Source organism: Engraulis encrasicolus, chromosome 4, assembly GCF_034702125.1.
Source record: "Engraulis encrasicolus isolate BLACKSEA-1 chromosome 4, IST_EnEncr_1.0, whole genome shotgun sequence".
NCBI classification, from domain to species: Eukaryota; Metazoa; Chordata; class Actinopteri; order Clupeiformes; family Engraulidae; genus Engraulis; species Engraulis encrasicolus.
Window position 1 is genome coordinate 29,198,702 of NC_085860.1, and position 18,537 is coordinate 29,217,238.

At 41.0% G+C, this 18,537-nt stretch overlaps 2 protein-coding genes and 1 long non-coding RNA gene across 6 annotated transcripts; 2 read left to right on the forward strand and 1 right to left on the reverse strand.

The window, feature by feature from the left end:
• Window positions 1–706: 706 nt before the first annotated feature.
• Window positions 707–6,419, forward strand: ada2a (adenosine deaminase 2a). Of its 4 annotated transcripts, none has more exons than XM_063197100.1 (10): window positions 708–1,155; window positions 1,635–1,849; window positions 1,971–2,190; window positions 2,314–2,524; window positions 2,912–3,039; window positions 3,138–3,228; window positions 3,660–3,768; window positions 4,585–4,742; window positions 5,335–5,537; window positions 5,966–6,419. In XM_063197100.1, exons 2-10 carry the CDS (start codon window positions 1,687–1,689, stop codon window positions 6,057–6,059), a joined length of 1,377 nt encoding a protein of 458 aa, XP_063053170.1. In that variant the 5' UTR covers window positions 708–1,155; window positions 1,635–1,686; the 3' UTR covers window positions 6,060–6,419. The 4 variants fall into 4 exon arrangements, with proteins under 4 accessions (XP_063053169.1, XP_063053170.1, XP_063053171.1 ...); XM_063197101.1 differs by having other exon boundaries at window positions 1,792–1,849; XM_063197099.1 differs by having other exon boundaries at window positions 707–1,849.
• Window positions 6,420–6,952: 533 nt separating this feature from the next.
• ndufa9a (NADH:ubiquinone oxidoreductase subunit A9a) lies at window positions 6,953–13,901 on the reverse strand. Its single transcript, XM_063197103.1, has 11 exons — window positions 13,785–13,901; window positions 12,636–12,806; window positions 12,177–12,274; window positions 11,080–11,171; window positions 10,758–10,899; window positions 9,848–9,950; window positions 9,490–9,560; window positions 8,707–8,783; window positions 8,253–8,348; window positions 7,629–7,695; window positions 6,953–7,231 (listed from the first exon to the last, which is right to left on the reverse strand). Exons 1-11 carry the CDS (start codon window positions 13,837–13,839, stop codon window positions 7,061–7,063), a joined length of 1,143 nt encoding a protein of 380 aa, XP_063053173.1. The 5' UTR covers window positions 13,840–13,901; the 3' UTR covers window positions 6,953–7,060.
• Window positions 13,902–16,999: 3,098 nt separating this feature from the next.
• Window positions 17,000–18,470, forward strand: LOC134446802 (uncharacterized). Its single transcript, XR_010034501.1, has 3 exons — window positions 17,000–17,809; window positions 18,121–18,240; window positions 18,343–18,470. It is a non-coding gene; the product is annotated as an uncharacterized LOC134446802 (long non-coding RNA).
• Window positions 18,471–18,537: the final 67 nt, after the last annotated feature.

Below are 18,537 nucleotides of genomic sequence, written 5' to 3' on the forward strand. Positions count from 1 at the left end.
TGTTTGACAAAGGCAAATCTGGTATTGCTATTGTTGATGCTCAACAATTGTTTACATCTTGTTGTGAATCATCTAGATTTGTGTTCACCTGATAAAGAATGCTTGTCTCATCCCACTGATATAATCTGTTCAGTGTATTTGTTTTCATAGTTTGCCAGGTATTTTGGTGGGGATTTTGCTAGTATTACTTTTTTAACAATATATACAACATCAACATCAACAATATCTCTCTCCTCCTTTGTTTATGATTTTTCAACCTAATGCTAGCTTGCATCACTGGTGGTGACAGAAGGACTTTGGATCTCATGGAAATTCTGTAACAATATATGGAAATGAAAATGAACCGCTTATAATGAACTGTAAGGCCTTTTATTTACATCTTGTTAATGGGATGATAAGGGAATAGCACACACATGACTGGGGTATAATTGAACAGCCGACTATCCAATTACTTATGATCCCTTTAGAAGTGCACAGATCACACAAAAATGACTGCAATTTCTGTCCTGTTAATGCGATTTGGAGCTAAGCACCCTAAATGAATGCTGAGAGTCTATAGTTAATGTACAGATGGGTTGTTTTATTTCAAATCTAATGTGGTGGGGTATTAGAGCCAAAAGGATGAAAACTGATGAAAAAATGTCTGGGCCTGTCATACTTGGTCTACTTACACTTCCAGTCCAGTTGGTGGCAGTGATGCGTTGGCTGACTGGGGTGTCAGCCTGAAACCTGAGAACCTGAAAAAGACGAAGGAGAGTGACGTGTAATCCTTTGTAAACAAAAACAGGAACGTTATCTTTGTAGACATGTTTCTATTTTGATAGAATCGCATGCGGACGTTAGCATTTTGTGGAAGCTACGAGTCGATTTGCGCTACGTATGCCCTATTGTAGAGAAATTAGTGTTTTGTTTTGTTTTTTACTGAGGTGGTTTTTGGGATCAGTTGGTCAACAGGTGCTGCTGAGTGTGTGTTCTCACTCGCGAGATAATCGTAATTGCAGCCACGTCTGTAACATAGGAATATTCAAACCACTGATACTGATTCAAACCCTTTTAGAGGTCAGTGCGTACAGTGCCTTTCGCAAAGTAGCCTATTGGCTATGGTGCATTTGAGGAATGGGAACATTTATGAAAGTCCACAGCATTGAAGTGGAGGTGACTGCCATTTATCTTTTAACCAACAAATGCCACATGTCAATATAAACTGTTCTGTGGTAAAAAAATAAATAAATAAATACATTGAAGACTAGTAGCTAAACTGTAAAAAGTGTAACCACTTGTCTGTAGTCGACAGATAATAATTAGTGGTAAAATTATGTTCCATATGGTTCCCAATTGACTCTGCCCTTGACCACAACAATAGCAATATGGAGTAGTGCATTACCATACATGAGCATAATAAGACCTAAACATTAATGCATGTATTTGGATTCTGGGATTTTTTTCCCAACTGGTTCTGTGCCTTGGGTGGTTACATGCACAAGACTCTTATTTTTATTTTAAGAAGACACAAGCATTGAAGCAAAAATGTCTGCAAGTTCTTTAAAAGTTACCATTAAATCAACAAAGTTATCACCACCAATGCTGTTGGTGTTGGGCATTGCTGCATTGAGTACTGCCATGCCCGATCCCAGTTACAGGGAGTCCTTGATCAGGAAGGAGAGATCCCAACAAACAGGTGGTAGGATGGTCCTGTCCGAGGCTGAACTGCAGTTCAACGCTCTGTTGGATAAACTGAAGCAACAGGAGATGGAGAGTGAAGATTTTCCACCTGCCATGCATTTCTTTCAGGCCAAAGACCTTATCGAGCAAAGCCAACTGTTCAGTTTATTGCAGAAGATGCCTAAAGGTGTTGTAAAACAATATTATTGTACTTAAGAATACGCCACTTTCAATATTGTGCACAATATGTGTATGTCTGTTTCTATCAGAACAGTTGTGTTTAAATAGTTTCTTTCATTCTTTTTCAGGTGGAGCACTGCATGTCCATGACTTTGCCATGGTGGATGTGGACTGGCTGGTGAAAAATGTCACATACAGGCCACATTGCTATGTCTGCTTCACTGACACGTCGTCTGTGCGGTTTACGTTCTCCTTGCGTCAACCCAAATCATCTCCTCCTTGCTCTCAGTGGATGCTGCTGGATAATCTGAGGGCCAAAGTTGGCAACACGACAGACTTTGACCAAAGGTTTAACTGAATACCCCTAATTTGCCTGCATTCGTTTGCCTGTGGTTCAAAATGGTCAATTATTACACGTAATTGCTAATTAAGATACTCATTTTTTTAAACGTTTTTTTTTCTCCTTCACAGTTTAATGCGCAACCTTACACTCTATTCGGATAATCCAGAGGTGGCCTATCCCAATCAAGATGTGGTTTGGAAGAGGTTTGAAGAAGCCTTCCTTGCAGTGTGGGGGTTGGTCACACACGCTCCTGTGTTCAAAGACTACTTTTATGAGGGTCTGAAACAGTTCAATGCTGATAACGTCATGTACTTGGAGCTGAGGGCACTGCTACCACCGGTACGCATTTAACTGTTGAAGGGCAATCTTGAAATATGATATGTGTCATGATAAAAGATACGTTCTCACTGTGGTGCATGTGGATAATGCTTAAAGTTTTGTCTCTGTTTTGTCTTTGTTTTTGTTTCCTCAATACATCAAGTTCTTTTTTTTTTTTTTTACAGTTTTGACAGTTATTATTAATACATGCTTTTCATTGTCTCATGCTTCTGTGTTTTATGTGTTTTTTTTGTAATACTGTATTAATAAGACATCAGCTGTATTTTAGATATGTACAAGTGTCTGAGTCTGAACATTGCACAATATCAATATTTTGAGCTCTGTTCTACTCCAAAAGTTGCTATTATTGTATGATGTCTGCTATTTTTTTTCCTTGCCATTTGACAGACTTATGAGCTGGATGGAACCGTAAACAGTCGATTCTGGACAATGAAAGCTTATCAGGACGAATTAAAAGATTTTCTAGGGAAACATCAAGACTTTTTTGGATGCCGGGTGATTGTCACTGCACACAGGTACTGTTGGATTCAACAAGGCATGGTGCAGGTTTTGTTATGTAGAGGTCTTAAGCTGTGCTTTACACTGACTGAACACAATTGTTTGTTTGTCACAGAGGAATAAATGCAACAGAGTTGACAAACGCCCTAGAGGATGCAATTGAACTGCAGAAGGATTTCCCAGAGTTGATGGCTGGATTTGACTTGGTAAGTACATCTGCATGCAAGCCTTCAAAGGAACTTGCATATAGTTCTTAATAGTCTAATAGTTTTAATTGTGAAAATATAGTTTTGGAGGATAGTGTTTAGTTAATATATACAGTAGGTCCTTGGCATATCATGGAATAATGTTATACCGTAATAACATTGCACTCCATGTTGTTACATTGTAATAAGATCAGAGGGTTGCAGGTTCAAATCCCACCCTTCCACTGCCTTCCGCACTCCATGGCTGACCTGCCCTTGAGCTCAGCACCTAACCCCACATTGCTCCAGGGACTGTAACCAATACCTTGTAACTGCAGGTCGCTTTGGATAAAAGTTAAGTGCAATGTAATGTAATGTAAGTAAGTCCTTGTAAAAATGACTAATTAGCCAATGCATGTCACATGTGCTTTTGTTTTGTGTCTTGTGTGTAGGTGGGCCGAGAGGACAGTGGAAGGCCTCTGTGGTACTTCAGCAAAGCCCTTTCCCTGCCTGCTGAGCGGGGAGTGTCTATGCCCTACTTCTTCCATGCAGGAGAGACTGGTAATGCCATATTAAAGTGGAAAATGATTTGACATGACTTATATCCATTTTGGAAAACTTTGGGGAATTGATTTTTTACTGGGCATTGACAATCAAGTTCATTCACAGTATTTTATCATTAGACTACTGTGTTAGTAGGCCAGGGACACGTGTTTTCAAAATCTAACTTTAGGTCAATAGTTCATAAATATGGGTTGAAACTGATACCCAACCTTACAGCAGCATATCTACCATAATAGTGTCAAACATTTTATGTATCTTATTAACAATAATCAATCACATACATTAAATAGTGAGATTATTAGATAGTTTTGGTGAGAACCTACAAAGTATATTTATTAATAGATATTATCACAAAATGACCCATACAAAACACAGACAGTCATTTATAGCCTATGCCTCGTTATTATTATTTTTTTTCTTTCTTTCTTTCTTTATTTCTGTCAGCTTACAAATGGCAGATTCAGGCAGTTCTCACAGCTTCCGCACATTCATTCTTTTCCATATGGCTCAAGATGCAAAAAAGTAATTGCAAGAATTGGCACATTGATTAAAGGACATGAACGTTAACATCATTTTGCAACAAATCTCTTCAAACTTCAAATGTTTTAGAATCAGCATATTGTATTGTATTGTGTGTGTGTGTGTGTGTGTGTGTGTGTGTGTGTGTGTGTGTGTGTGTGTGTGTGTGTGTGTGTGTGTGTGTGTGTGTGTGTGTGTGTGTGGTGTATATATACAATATATTGCACTTCTGAAGCTGATGATTTAAATGAATATAGTTAATTAAAAATAGTATCTTTTTATAATTCATTTTAGACTTCCAAGGCACAGAGGTGGATCAGAACATGCTGGATGCTCTACTGTTGAACACGTCCCGAATTGGGCACGGGTTTGCTCTCGTGCACCACCCAACTGCCAAGGCGCTCTCCAGACAGATGGGGGTGGCGGTGGAGGTTTGCCCCATATCCAACCAGGTAAACACAAATCCACCAAACTTCTTTTCATGAAGCTGTTACAAACACTGTCCTGTACTCTGTGTAGTAGTTGTTCATCAATGATCGAGTTCTGCTTCACCACCAATCAAAAATATGTCTTTGTTAGGTTACCAAAAATGCAATGTCACATACAACTTACACCAGCATACCTGTGTGTTTTGTAAGCTGTTAACTCGTATATGGACATTTTTTTTTAAACGCATTGGTTTTGGCCCATCATTAACATGTAAACAGTTTTGGAAAGCTCGTTTAAAAATACCCAATTTAGCAGTTTAAAATGCACCTGTCACAATGTTGTTTATTTTTATCCACGTCATTTATTACGTTAACGGATATAAAGATATCCACACCTTAAAATATCTGCTTATGTGTAACCAGCACCTTGATATTGAGGGGTATGACCTCTCAGATGTCCATATGTACATCCATTTGTCCATCCCATGTTCATATTACCAATTGTCGTCGTGTAGATACAACAAAAACAAGTTCCGTGCAGTAAATGTGACATGCATGCAGCCGTTTATCTCTCAGTTGTCCATCCGTATGCGTCCATGTGTCCATCCATGCCCAGGTGCTGAAGTTGGTGTCCGACCTGCGTAACCATCCGGCGGCGGTGCTGATGTCGGAGGGACACCCTCTGGTGGTCAGCTCGGATGACCCTGCCCTGTTCGGGGCCTGCGGCCTCTCCTATGACTTCTACGAGGCCTTCGTGGGCATCGCTGGACTCAAGGCGGACGTGGGCACGCTTAAAGAGTTTGCTATTAATTCTATTAAGTAAGTACAGTATTGCATATACCGAATATTGTGTTGTATTGCACCTTTTTCACTACGTTTACATGGTGTTTTTAATTCCGTATTCACAATACCGAATTAAATAGTTCCATCGAGTTGACTTTGATCTTTGATTCCGAATTAAGAGGTGTTTTACATGATGTTTTCAAAGAGGAATTAAGCTTAATTCAGAATTAAAGTGAGTTAATTCGGAATTAAAATTGTCACGTAACCGTAGCAATTGTTACACTAGGAGCCACAAATGGGTTTTCATTGAATTGGTTGCCAAATATAGGACATTTTCTGTGGACACTGGAGTGAATTATGGACCTTGCAAACAACTTGCAAGTCGGAAAAAAAAAATGTAAACACTGACATGCAGGACATTTTCTTGTCACTGTCCAAACAACATACCTTTTCTTTCTCTCCAGGTACAGTTCCTTGTCTCCTGAGCAGAAGAACAAAGCTTTGGCAATATGGCAGAAGAAGTGGGAGAGATTTGTGCTGGAGAATTTACCACAGTAACACGGGGACCAGACCTACAGTGTCACACAGAACTGAGTTGACCCTACTGAGCCCAATGGTCAGGTTTCTTGCAAGGTTAGGGTGGAAAGATCGAGCACAACTGTGCACCCACTGTCAAGGTGCAAGACATACTGAATTATTGTTGCAGTTGATGGCTGCATAGTTTAAAAAAAAAACATTTTCTTGCATGGGATTCCAGGTCTGTGATCTTCCATCAAATAGACCATAAAATATTGTCTCCTTGTATTAGCAACACTTGTGGAGCTTTAGATAAAGCTCACATCCACACAATGTGAACTTATGCTGCACCAGCAGCACAGCAGCTTTTGATGTGTGATAATTGTGACAGTGTTTTTTTTATTTTTTTTTTTAAGAATTTGCAAAACTGTGATTAACTAGCTTAAAACCATACAGAGAAATGGCGAAACTTGAAAGGATGAAGCAATAGGGAATGTCTGATACAAGTGGCCTTGTGAGGAATAGCTACTACAGACCTTTGATCAGAAGAAGGGCAACGTGGCCCAGACTGTTACTTTGCTGTTGATTTATATTGTTACTTTGGTGTTATGTTAAGAAAGAAAAAAAAAAGTGTAATTTTTTGTTAGCACCTACTGAGAATCACATGGGTGCACCTTTTGATTTTTATCGCCAAATTTCCTATTTTTAAGTTGGGGTTATACCACTTTGCAATGAACATTTTTTTTGTGAGCTCTATAGTAAAATGTAAAGAATGACCACTGATTGTTTTTGAATGAATAAAACATTACATAAAACCAATGTTTCTGAAAGAATATGATTGTTCACCATCACTTGTAAGCTGTGATAAGATAGTGTTATGCAACACAGACATGTTTAGAAAATAATCACAAGACAACCAGTCAGAAAACTTTTTTGTGAATTATTATTTTATTTTATGTACAGAAGTTTTTAAATGGCAGAAAGAATATCACATCAACAACAGAGCCATTGGGAGACGCATGACATTGATGGAGCTACGTAGTCTAGATATTAACGGTCTTCGCAGGTTTAGTTTCTCCCAGCTCGGCATCCAGGAACCTGGAGCGGCGGTGGCGGCGGAGCACCTCGATGGCCTTCTGCTCTACTGTGGCGGGAGTGATACCCAGGTCCTCCAGCCCCGGCAGCCCGGGAAACTTCATGTCTGTGGTGTGGAACTACAACAACAAAGCAAACAAATTGAAAACACGCATTAAAACTTGACGTTTACAGGTTTGAGTGACTTGAAGCAAGGAGACCACATTTCTTGTACTGTTGAACTAGTTGTGGAACAGAAATTAAGATGTGAAACAAAACACTGCTTTGCAGGCAATGCCATTTAAAGGAGACCAGTTGTGCTTATATTTTCGTGTGTAATTGCTTTAGGGTATCGTGTCTGCACACACCTTGATGGGCAGTTGTCATGCATCACATTCAAACGTGCCTGAGTTTACTAAATTTGTGCAAGTTTGGTTGAAAATAGTAAAATACACACAAACAATTATCTGCTTATTTTCAAAACAGCAAATCCACAGAACAAGTATTAAACCTATTTTCAGTGGATTTTGCACCTACCCGGTCGATCTTGTCTCGGGTGATCCAGGGCTCAAAAGGAGTTTTCTCAAAAAAGCCAGCGATCAAACTGCAACACAAAATGAACAGTTAATTTTCTAATATGCAATCGGTCTCCATGAAATATTAAATTACCATACCATCTTGCTAAACAGAATCACAGTATACTGTACAACACAGCACTGATGATATTAATCAACGTGTGTAATTCCTCGAGCATCCCCAATACATGTTTTTGTTTTGTTTATAAACACGGTGTAAACCCATTTTAGCCTAAGCCCTTTTTGGGAAAAGGTGCCTTCTGCCTATTAAAACCTAAATATCTCAGCCTCCGAAGCACATAAAAACATCAAATAAGTAGCATTTAAAAGCTAGAACCTTCATTTTGCATTAGAATGTGTTTTTTCTGCCCTAACTTTCCCACATTTTTAATAAAAAAGCTCAAATCTCAAGAACCTGAATGCAGCGTATATGTTGCTCCAGGACACAATGGGTTAAGAGGAAGGGTAAGACACTGGCAGCCAACCACGTGAGCTAATATTTTGACCGACAGCGGTTTCCAACAATCAGAGGTTGAGTTTCGCGCAGTCAGGTTATAAACAAAATGTAGAACCCATGTATACTCACTGGAAGAGGACGCGGGGCATGGGGTAGGCCACAAAAGGCCTGTGGGCGATGGCATAGATGTATTCTACCAGGTCATGCAGCAGATACCTGTTGGGTCTGCAATAAGTCGAGTAGAGAGATACTTTATTACACACATTAAGGAAAGAGGGTCCATTAAAGTAGCTGTATGTTTGAAGAATGTTTTAAGGCAGCAAAGCTTCATTCCTATTTGGATTTCAAGGTGCCATACAGAACTGCATATCAGCTAAATCATACAGCAAAGACTATTAGCTCAAAACAAGAATGCATAGCTTCTCCCCTTTTCTTTCCTGGAAAGACTTTGAAATGAGATGTGAACAGAAGTGGATTAAGCTTGCCTAGTCCTTTGCAGGAGTCTGAAAGTGACTTCATAGACTTAATTAATCCACAACTTCCAAGCCATCTGTATCCTCAATAAATAGGGACATGTTCTTACCCAACAAGCGCGTAGGTTTTTCCAACTGCCTCAGGGTCTTTGATGGCGTTCACAATAGCCTTGGCCACATCTACCACCTGCAGAAACAGCACAAGAAATAAAGACCTCGAGTTTATGGTGGTTCTGGCTCAAGACAATAATAAAGCATTTAACCTTTCCGTAAGCCAGATGTGGGCAAACTCTAGCCTGATAAACCAGACTAAATGTGGATGTCTAATTTAGTCTGGCCTCGATGCATAATACATCCGAAGATTGTTGATGAGAACAACCTTCCCTCAAAACCCTGCCCGCTTTGATACAAAACACATCTTTGCGTTGTAATTGGTTTGCCAGATTCATGGCATTCTGGCTTCATTGAATCATTATGCGAGGCCAGACCCACCCGTAGACAAAACATTTTGCCGTCCAGTGGGTGGCGCTGGTTCACCAGGCTAGGCAAACTCAAGTCTGGGGCCACAATGCCACATGCGCCCGCTGAAATATTTCATATGGCCCACAGAGCCTTTACAAAAAAGAAATACATTCCAATATAATGTGCAGGAATGTATTAGTCAACAAGTTATGCCAGCATACATCATGTCTTATTATGCCAACAAGTTGTCAGTGATATCTGGCCCTTTTGTCAATAGTCTAAACCCAGTGTGGCCCTTGGTCCAAAATAATTGCCCACCCCTGCCGTAAGTTATGCATTTGTGCTTTGATTTTGTCCCATATTGGACATTTCCCCAGCCAACAGGTTTCTTCTCTGTCCAAATGAGAACTACACACTTCAAAAATACTCACATGAACAGGCTGTTTGACAGTCTTCTTTCCCATTGCAATAAGGGGCACACCTTTGCCAAACCAACGCATGTCTTAGAAAGAAAGATAACAGAATGAATGGCTTAATAATCTAATAACTAATTTAGTTTTCTGCATGATTACTGTATACCATAATAACAAATTAAGAGCTTCATCGTAAAGAGACGTACATTTTTTTTTTTTTTTTAAATCCTGGATTTTAAAAACAATTAGGCCTTCAATTAGCTCAAGTAATAGTCTATTGAAAAAATACTGTGAATGAATGATATCAATTTCCCAAAATTCTTTACAGCGAATATACGTCATTTTGCAACAAAGCAATTTAAATGTAGAGACGTACTGGCATAATGATTGAAGAATCTATCCTCTCTCCCGAAGTATTCTGTTGGCTTCATGATGATGGCGTCAGGAAACTCATCCCTCACGGCCAGCTCCCCTACAGCCTGCAGCCAATAAAACATCATCACGGTGAGAGGATCAACAGAGGACCAAGAGGACAACACGGCTCACACACCCAGGACTCATCATCAGCCAAAATGGCTAGTAGATTTCAAACGTACTAGTCAAATACACACTCACTAATGGGTCATAGTGGCTATAAGTTGGTCTTTTCTACCAGCCAAACTGAAATTTCACCAGCATTTGGCCAGTTGTTAATTTAGAGCATTCTGTCATCAGGTCACTTCGTTTTCAGACTGTAAGAGCCAGAGTTGCTTTGAATAGATTGAAAACCGATGAAACTGAACTGTTCAACTTTAAAATTTAAATTCCATAAAAAAACGTTAAGTCTTCTTTTAGCTTTTATGTGGGAAAAACGGTCACTGCAAACAAGGACTTGTATGCGTTAAAGGGACACTATGTGAGATTTTTAGTTGTTTATTTCCAGAATTCATGCTGCCCATTCACTAATGTTACCTTTTTCATGAATACTTACCACCACCATCAAATTCTAAGTATTCATTATGACTGGAAAAATTGCATTTTTCATATATGAAAAGGGGGATCTTCTCCATGGTCCGCCATTTGGAATTTCCAGAAATAGCCATTTTTAGCTGCAAAAAATGACTGTACTTGGACCATACTAGAAAATATTAGTTTATTACTTAGTAAACTTTCATGTAAAGATCAAATTTGGCAATAGGCAGCCCAGTTCCAATGAGCAGCATAGTTGCAGTACCTTTTTTGACCATTTCCTGCACAGTGTCCCTTTAAAGCTGTGCAGAACAGGCTAAAGAACTTGTGAATCGTACCTTATTCCTCAGGTATTTGGACGGGCTACGTATATCAGCGTTCAGGTGGGAAACATGGACGAACTTAGAGACTCCAGCTTCACGACATGCTTTAGCGATCTGCTGCGGGATGTTCACAAACACATCCTCAAACCGGTAATTCCTTTAAAAGAAAAATACATAATAAGAGTAATTACTTTTTGTTGAGACATTTAGGACACATATAATTTGACGGAGCGATAACACTGTACATTAGTAATAATGGGTAAAGCCCAATCCAGTTTCTTGGCACACTATAGCACAGACATAGGCCTTAAATAATATGTCAAAAGCTGATACAAACCTGGTCTCCCACTCCTCTCCTATGAGGTTGATCACCACGTTTGAATGAGCTATGGCCTCCTTGATTGACTCCTTATCCCGCGCATCCCATTCCTGAAAAAGAAAAAGCAACCACAGGAGGATGATCAGAGGAGAATATCTTTCTAAACAAAATCATTTGTTGCAATCACGTTTACTTCCGCCTACTTTAATGTTACGATTCAATACTTTCTTGATTTCATTCACTAAGCCAATCATTTATGATTCTGATGCACTGCTGCGACCTGCCTGCATACATTCTAAGTAAAGCTAAAGGCTGTGCAATTGTGTTGTGGTTAGGGCCTGGTTTCCACACGTGGATATTTATCTAAATGGATTTTTTTATATCCCATTTACCCAACATACGGATAAAGGAAATCTTGGTCGTTATGTCAACATAAATCAATGCGCAATATGGAATCCCTAGCCATCGGATTTAGCCATTCACCACGGTAGCACTCACATCATCAATTTTAAAAACATGCATTGTTCTTGTTTACACATATACGTTTCAGGTGCGTCTTTAGAAATCTCTCTAAAATGAAAAAAACTAAACAACAACATCATCCATATGCGTGTTAACGGGGTCTAAATTTCAGTGTTTGGTGTGGCGTAATAACTTGGGTTGACTTTAACTTTTGCCTATATTATATTCAGTTTTCATAACAAGTTGTGAGAAGTTGACACTTGGCCACTGGGCTGTAGTCAAGTCCATCTTTGTAGTCAAAGACCAGGATTACCAGGAAGTCCAAGACAAAACCAAGTGTGAATCAATGAAAGTGATGAATGTCAATAAAGCAAATGTTTGAATTAAACCTATTTGCTGTGCATGTAAAGATAAACTACTATGTTATTGGATTTCAAGCCCCATTTTAGAATCTACGATGGCCAGTGTTCTAATCAAAATTACGTCAGACTCGGGTGCGTCCAAGGCCATATTTGGCCAAGACCAGTGTCTGACCCTAAGACAAGTCCAACTTCTAGCAAGTCCAAAATAAAATGGACTCGAGTCCATACTGAAGTCTGAGTTCAGACTTGAGTACTACAGCCCTGCTTGACAGTAGTTGATAGTTGGTTTACCATGAACATGATCTGTCCAAGGTCCCCCATGGGCCTCAGGTACATGAGGTCATACTGGTCACAGCGGTGAGGAATCACTATCTGGGATCCTATGCGGCCTACAAGGGGAAGACATTCACAAAAATCAGCATTGTTCATACAATAAAACCCACTCCAACATGCCACCATGTTGGCATACCACACCAAGTGCAGTGTAATTTAACAGATGGGACAACTACTACTATTACTGCCATTCGGTTTGATGAAAATGTGAAAATTTGAAACATTTAAAAAAACAAGTATGTTTTTTTTCAGGAAAGCATGCATGTCCCCTTTAAACACCTTGGGATATATTTGTATATTTCACAAAAGTACCAGCACAATAGCAATATAATATAATTCTAACACAATATGGCACATGCAAAAATGATAAAGGCTAAAAGCTGGAATAATGCTGCCAGAGCCATTAAACAAACCTACCAAGGCGATTGACAACATATCTGCCCAGGAACCCGGTGGCACCGAACACCGTGGCAGAGATGCCGCTGGCGGAGGAGCGCCCGCCTTTTCCTCGGGGGATGAGGGCATGGTGGACCTTTCGGTTCGGGACGGTCACCGGAACCGCAGAAAGCACCACTGGGGACACCGTCGCTGTCAGGTGGAACAGACACATGCAAACAGTCAACAAAGTGCTGGAAAAGTCACATCAATACATACAGACAGAGTCGACCATAGACATGTTATATACACATCTACATGTCTGTGCAGGCAACCACAGGGCACAGATAACCAAGATACCCCAGCTGCAATTTAGCAGTCTTGACATTTCAGAATCCATAACAAACCTCTATATAAACTTCAATATGCCATGTTTGTGTTTATTGTGATATAAATCTCCCTGGATCTGGAATAAACACATGAAAGTTGCTGTTTCTCCAATAGGTTGGGTTTGTCACAGTCAGAATTACCACATCAGAATGATGCACACTTCATGGCTGATGATACTGTCTGGTTACTTTACTACAGTCATAGATAGTGAAACAAAATAGACTAGTAAGAGTCGAACCATCGGTCGGCCTAAGTTACTGAATGTGTATCTGCATTGGTTAAATAAATAAGTTAGGTTGCTGCTGTGGACACTAGATATCTTGACAGACATACAGTGCATTTGGATACAGTGAACTTCACTTCTTGATAACGAGCACTGAGATACATGACATATGGGCAGTTGATTTGACGTTTGAGCGGTGGATCAGTTGTCAGAGCCGGTGGTCAGAAGATTTTTTTTGGCAGCATTCCTGCTAATTACGAAAAGCTCGGCAAACACAAAATGACCAACACGGCCGCACCCTCTCCACACAATTATGAACGTTTAAATGGAAACTAGCCTGGTAATATTTGCTACATAATTAGACAGACTAGACAGGCAGGTTACACAGCAGTAGGGTAGCTAAGTTTCCCTAGGCTACCGCTATGTTAACAGTTAGCTGTCAGGAAGGTGATCGTCATGGGGCAAACAAGGTGGAATTTCAAGAGGTATAATTTTGGTTTACATCAGCTCTCCAAAGTATGTGTTTTGAAGTGCGAAAGATAATAAGCAAATAGGAAAGACCTTTAGCACACCCTTACCCGATATCCTGGGAAGGACATTCGACGGACGGCTTGCAATCACGAAGGCCGCCATGTTTGTCTACGGCCTCTTGGAATCCCTCTTCTTCTTTCATTTTGGAGTCGGCAAAAACAACACTTGGTTCATTACCGCCACCATCTGCAGTGGAGTTGAGATGTCGACCAGTATGCCTAGTAAGTAGATGTGTTGATACATTGTAAAGAACATTTCCCAAGAGTTAGTTTCAATGTTTTCATTTCAGAATGTAATATAGGCAGTCAAGATCAAACTTGGTATTGAAGTGACTTGTGTGTTTGTTCTAGGAACAATATCATAACTAGTTATAGGCAGCAAATACCAGGGCTCAGGGCTGTCAAGTCCATCTTGATAGAGTCCAAGACAAGTCAAAGACCAGGACGAGGCAAGCCCGAGACAAGTCCACGTCCAAAGAGGTTTGAGTCAGAGAGACAAGTCCAAAAAGACTAGAGTACAAGTAAAGTTCGAGTCACATGTTTGCCACTGTAAATCAGTGAAAATGATGAATGGCCACATTTAATATATGAAGGTAAACTAGGCTATTATATGCTATGCATCTGCATGTGAATACATAGTAGGTCTATGTTATTGGATTTAAAGGTGCACCGTGTGATATTTTTGTAGTTTATTTTATTTCCAGAATTCATGGTGCCCATTCAGCCTACTTGCCACCACCACCAAATTCTAAGTATTCATTCTGACTGGGAAAATTGCAATTTTCATAGCCTACATGAAAAGGGGGATCTTCTCCATGGTCCGCCATTTTGAATGTCCAGAAATAGACATTTTTAGCTGCAAAACTTACTGAACTTTGGTTATACTAGTAAATATTGGTTTATTATTTAAAATACACATGTTCATTGAAACTGTGCTGCCTATTGCCAAATTGTATCTTTTCATAAATAATTTATTTTAGTAAATATTCATGAAAAGATACAATTTGGCAATAGGCAGCACAAACTTCCAATGAACAACATAGTTGCAGTAGCCTACCCATTCTGCCCACATCCTAGTGCACTTTAGAATAAATTGCCAGTTTTCTAAATAAAAATGAAGACCGACTCTGATGAGTCCAAAAGTGATATTTGGCAAGACCGGTGTCTGAGTCAAAGACAAGTCAGAGTTCAATTACTAGAGTCTAGCTAAGTGAGTGTGGAGGGACCCATATGATATACTGATTCAACTTATATATCTGTGAAATAGAGGCCTTGATGATATTTTGTGAGCGCTTTTTGAAGAAGTGAAAGCCTGACTGTGAAAATCCGCCTCCCATTGCCATTGTGACACAGCACTCCACAGCACACAAGTGCACACTGCACACAACGAAATTGGATTTATGCCTCACCCGTGCAAGGGGGCAGCCCTCAATGGCGCCCGAAAGGGAGCAGTGTAGCAGGACAGGGTACCTCAGTCATGGAGGAGGATGGGGAGAGTACTGGTTAATTAGTCCCCCCACCAACCTGGCGGATTGGAGGTCGAACCAGCAGCCTTTGGGCTACGAGTCTGATGCTCTAACTGCTTACCCATGACTGCCCTTACTTTCTTCCTTACTTCCTTACTTACGTTCCTTTTTAACTTACTTTATTGCCGGCCCTGCCGTGGCCATTTGGTAGGGCACTCACCTGCCATGCGGCTGACCCAGGTTCGATTCCCAGCCCGAGTCCTTTGCCAACCCCTCCCCGTCTCTCACCCCATTCGCTTCCTGTCTACCTCTCGTACTCTCCTGTCCATAATAAACTTTAAAAAAGACCAAAAGTATCTTTAAAAAAAAAAAACTTACTTTATTGCCGTAGCCCCTTAATGCGCGCCGTACCTCCAGTGGCACGCTGTAATAGTCAATGAAATGTAACTCTCATAGCACTACAATACAACACAGGCCCTTTAGTAATGCACCACGACTTGGTCATTGCCATACTGGTAACAACAAATTTATAAAGCCGCGTCTTAAGGGGCTAGTCTGGTTGGCATTTGGCATTTGATCAAATTGCCCTTTGCAAAAGTGTCTGTTTTTTGTGAGTCATGTGCCTGTCAACATAATATGTAATAGCTTGAATCTTGGTCTGCATATATATATGTGTGTGTGTGTGTGTGTGTGTGTGTGTGTGTGTGTGTGTGTGTGTGTGTTGTGACTAATATGTTAGTATGCTGCAAGCAAAATCCCCTTGGAAGGCCTGAGGGACCACATGGAAAGCTGACTAAGGTGCCGATTCCACGTAGCTGGATATTTTTACATGTGGATATTTTTTTCTCCTGGTTGCATTGGTTTTGCATTGGTTTTGGCCTTCCCTTTCCACGTTGCAGATATTTAAAATCCAGGTATAAAAAGCAGGAGAAAAAATATCCTGTTTATGGGGCTGAAACGCATTTGTTACAATGGAGGATTTATTTTTATCCACATGTCCCGTTTACACCTCAACAGGAGAAAAAAATACCTTGCTAAAAAAATATCCTGCTACGTGGAAACAGCACCTAAGACAAGGTGACGATGACGACAAGACTTGAGATGTCAACCACCAGGTAACTGTTCAAAACAAATAGTGAGTGCCTTATACTTTGATTACCTCTCCATCTGAATCTTGAGTAAGACTTTGAAATACTGTAGGAGAAAAGTTTCCTCTGTGGTGCTTAGTTGCCATTGGGAGTCATCATTGTTCTATTTTATTTTTAAATGCTAATGGGAGCGTTGGGAGGCTTATGATGAGGTCCAGGGGGCTACTGGTGTTCCCCGGCCCACACAGGGGGTGAGTCTTTCTACACTTGCTGTTATGGTCATGTCAGATGTCATGTACAGTTACTATGGCTATAGTGTGTGTGTGTGTGTGTGTGTGTGTGTGTGTGTGTGTGTGTGTGTGTGTGTGTGTGTGTGTGTGTGTGTGTGTGTGTGTGTGTGTGTGTGTGAGAGAGAGAGAGACAGAGAGCCAATATAATGTAACACTTTTGGTCACTGTCAGGCTCCGTTGCCGTGGCTGTGTCACTAGGAGTCGCCACAAGGGGGAGGGACTTAGCCGGGGCACAATGCTGCTGTTTGTGCAATGGCCCCTGAGTGGCGGCACAGATTGCTTGCGCTTGACTACCGTTGCCGCACACATTGTTGAAATGAAAGAAAACTGAACAGCTACACTCACTCTATTGGCTACTTACGGGGTGAGTACACACACTGACTTTACTTTTTCCAGCAATGTAGCTGTTATTATGACAACGTTATGTCTTTTAAGTTGAGGCTCTTGCGTGTTTGGAAATGTTATAAAACACAGTATGTAGATGGGGATGGACAGGCAGCATTGTGTGTGTGTGTTTTGGCAGGCAGGGGATGGCTGTGAATGGAGCAGAGCTGAAAGAAGATTTGAAAGAGAGGCTCTGTGAAAGGCATGTGCAGAATGTGACTAGGCACCAGGGAAGAGAGGGAAAGGGAGAGAGAGAGAGAAAGAAAGAAAGCAGAAAGAGGGGCAAAGGGAGAGAGAGAGAGGGGTAAAAGAAAGTGGGAGAAGTGAGAGAAAGGCAGAGGGTAGATTAGAGTGGGAGAAAGCGAGGGAGAGGTGGAGAGAGAGAGAAAGAGAGGATCACAGAAGAGGATGCTGAAGAGAAGAAGACAAGTGGTTGAGATAGAACCATCACGGCAGCGAGAGGGTGAGCCATGCCAAAACCAAAAAAAGTATGACAATAGTTTACCGGAGTTAAAAATAAATACTTGGTGAATGTCGGGTGAGTGCTTACAGCGAGAGATTAAGCTCGAGGGCAGAAGAGAAGTGGGGGAATCGCAAGGGAGATTTAAACCGAAACACGATAAGTACGCGCCAACTAGGCACTTTTCAATGCTGAAAGACACCCAAAAAAACCTCTACAAAAACACTAGTTGGCCTCCGAACATGGTGTTGAGCATGTAGGTTTAACCTCTTTTACCCATCGTGACAGATTATCATGTGTTTTGCAGGTTTATTTTCATGCTGGATGTCAGAGGTAGTGGACGGGAGCTAGTAAGCCCCTCATCTTTCCTGCTTACTCCATCAAGGTAATTGAAGAGGTCTTAACCCGTTTAGCTTGCCAGCTTAGAGAGTCTTTACCGCCTCAGATGTTCCCTCTCTGAGCAGCACATCACACTTCGCATCACTCTAATACATTTAAGGCAGACCGTTAAGAAAAACATGCAAAATTGTATGTTAATTGTTTTCCTTTGCTAACCAATTGTTATAATGTCATGTGTGAAATCAGGTTGCATTTATTCTTAATCGGCATAATTGTGGTAATCTACTTTACTCCAAGTCATGCATCCTCACGATAGGCTCTTCCCTTGCATGTCTGACTGCATTTTCTCCTTAATAGAAGTATGCCTGGTACAGAAATAGCGAGTTGAAGCAAGATTACAGTGAGGGACCGAGAGAGAGAGAGAGAGGGAGCGAAGAGAGGAAGAAAGAGATAGAGAGAGACTGCACGACATTCTGGGTGAGTGGTAATTGAGTGTGGTTGAAGAGATAGGAGGTTGGTACTGTCCTCGGTCCGCTTACTTGCTGTGTGTTGTTGGGTGTTGTGTTGGTGCTTTGCCAGGTGCGGTAGGGGAACCCGAGCCGGGTCGGTCCAGGTGCTGAGACACGCATGCGTGTGTGCGTGTGTGTTCGGGTGTAGGCGTGTGCGTGTGTGAGAGAGAGAGGAATTCTGGGATTGGGCGCCCTGAGACGCTCATCCGAACGTAAGTGTGTGTGTGGGTGTGGGTGTGTGTGTGTGTGGGTGTGTATGTGGGTG

Coding starts and splice junctions, on each gene's coding strand:
- ada2a (XM_063197099.1), top strand. CDS start 1,528: ATGTCTGCAAGTTCTTTAAAAGTTACCATTAAATCAACAAAGTTATCA. Junction 3,769..4,584: donor CTTCCATGCAGGAGAGACTG/GTAATGCCATAT, acceptor AATTCATTTTAG/ACTTCCAAGGCACAGAGGTG. Junction 5,538..5,965: donor TTTGCTATTAATTCTATTAA/GTAAGTACAGTA, acceptor CTTTCTCTCCAG/GTACAGTTCCTTGTCTCCTG.
- ndufa9a (XM_063197103.1), bottom strand. CDS start 13,839: ATGGCGGCCTTCGTGATTGCAAGCCGTCCGTCGAATGTCCTTCCCAGG. Junction 11,172..12,176: donor TTGGACAGATCATGTTCATG/GTAAACCAACTA, acceptor TTTCTTTTTCAG/GAATGGGATGCGCGGGATAA. Junction 7,696..8,252: donor ATGCCCCGCGTCCTCTTCCA/GTGAGTATACAT, acceptor TTTGTGTTGCAG/TTTGATCGCTGGCTTTTTTG.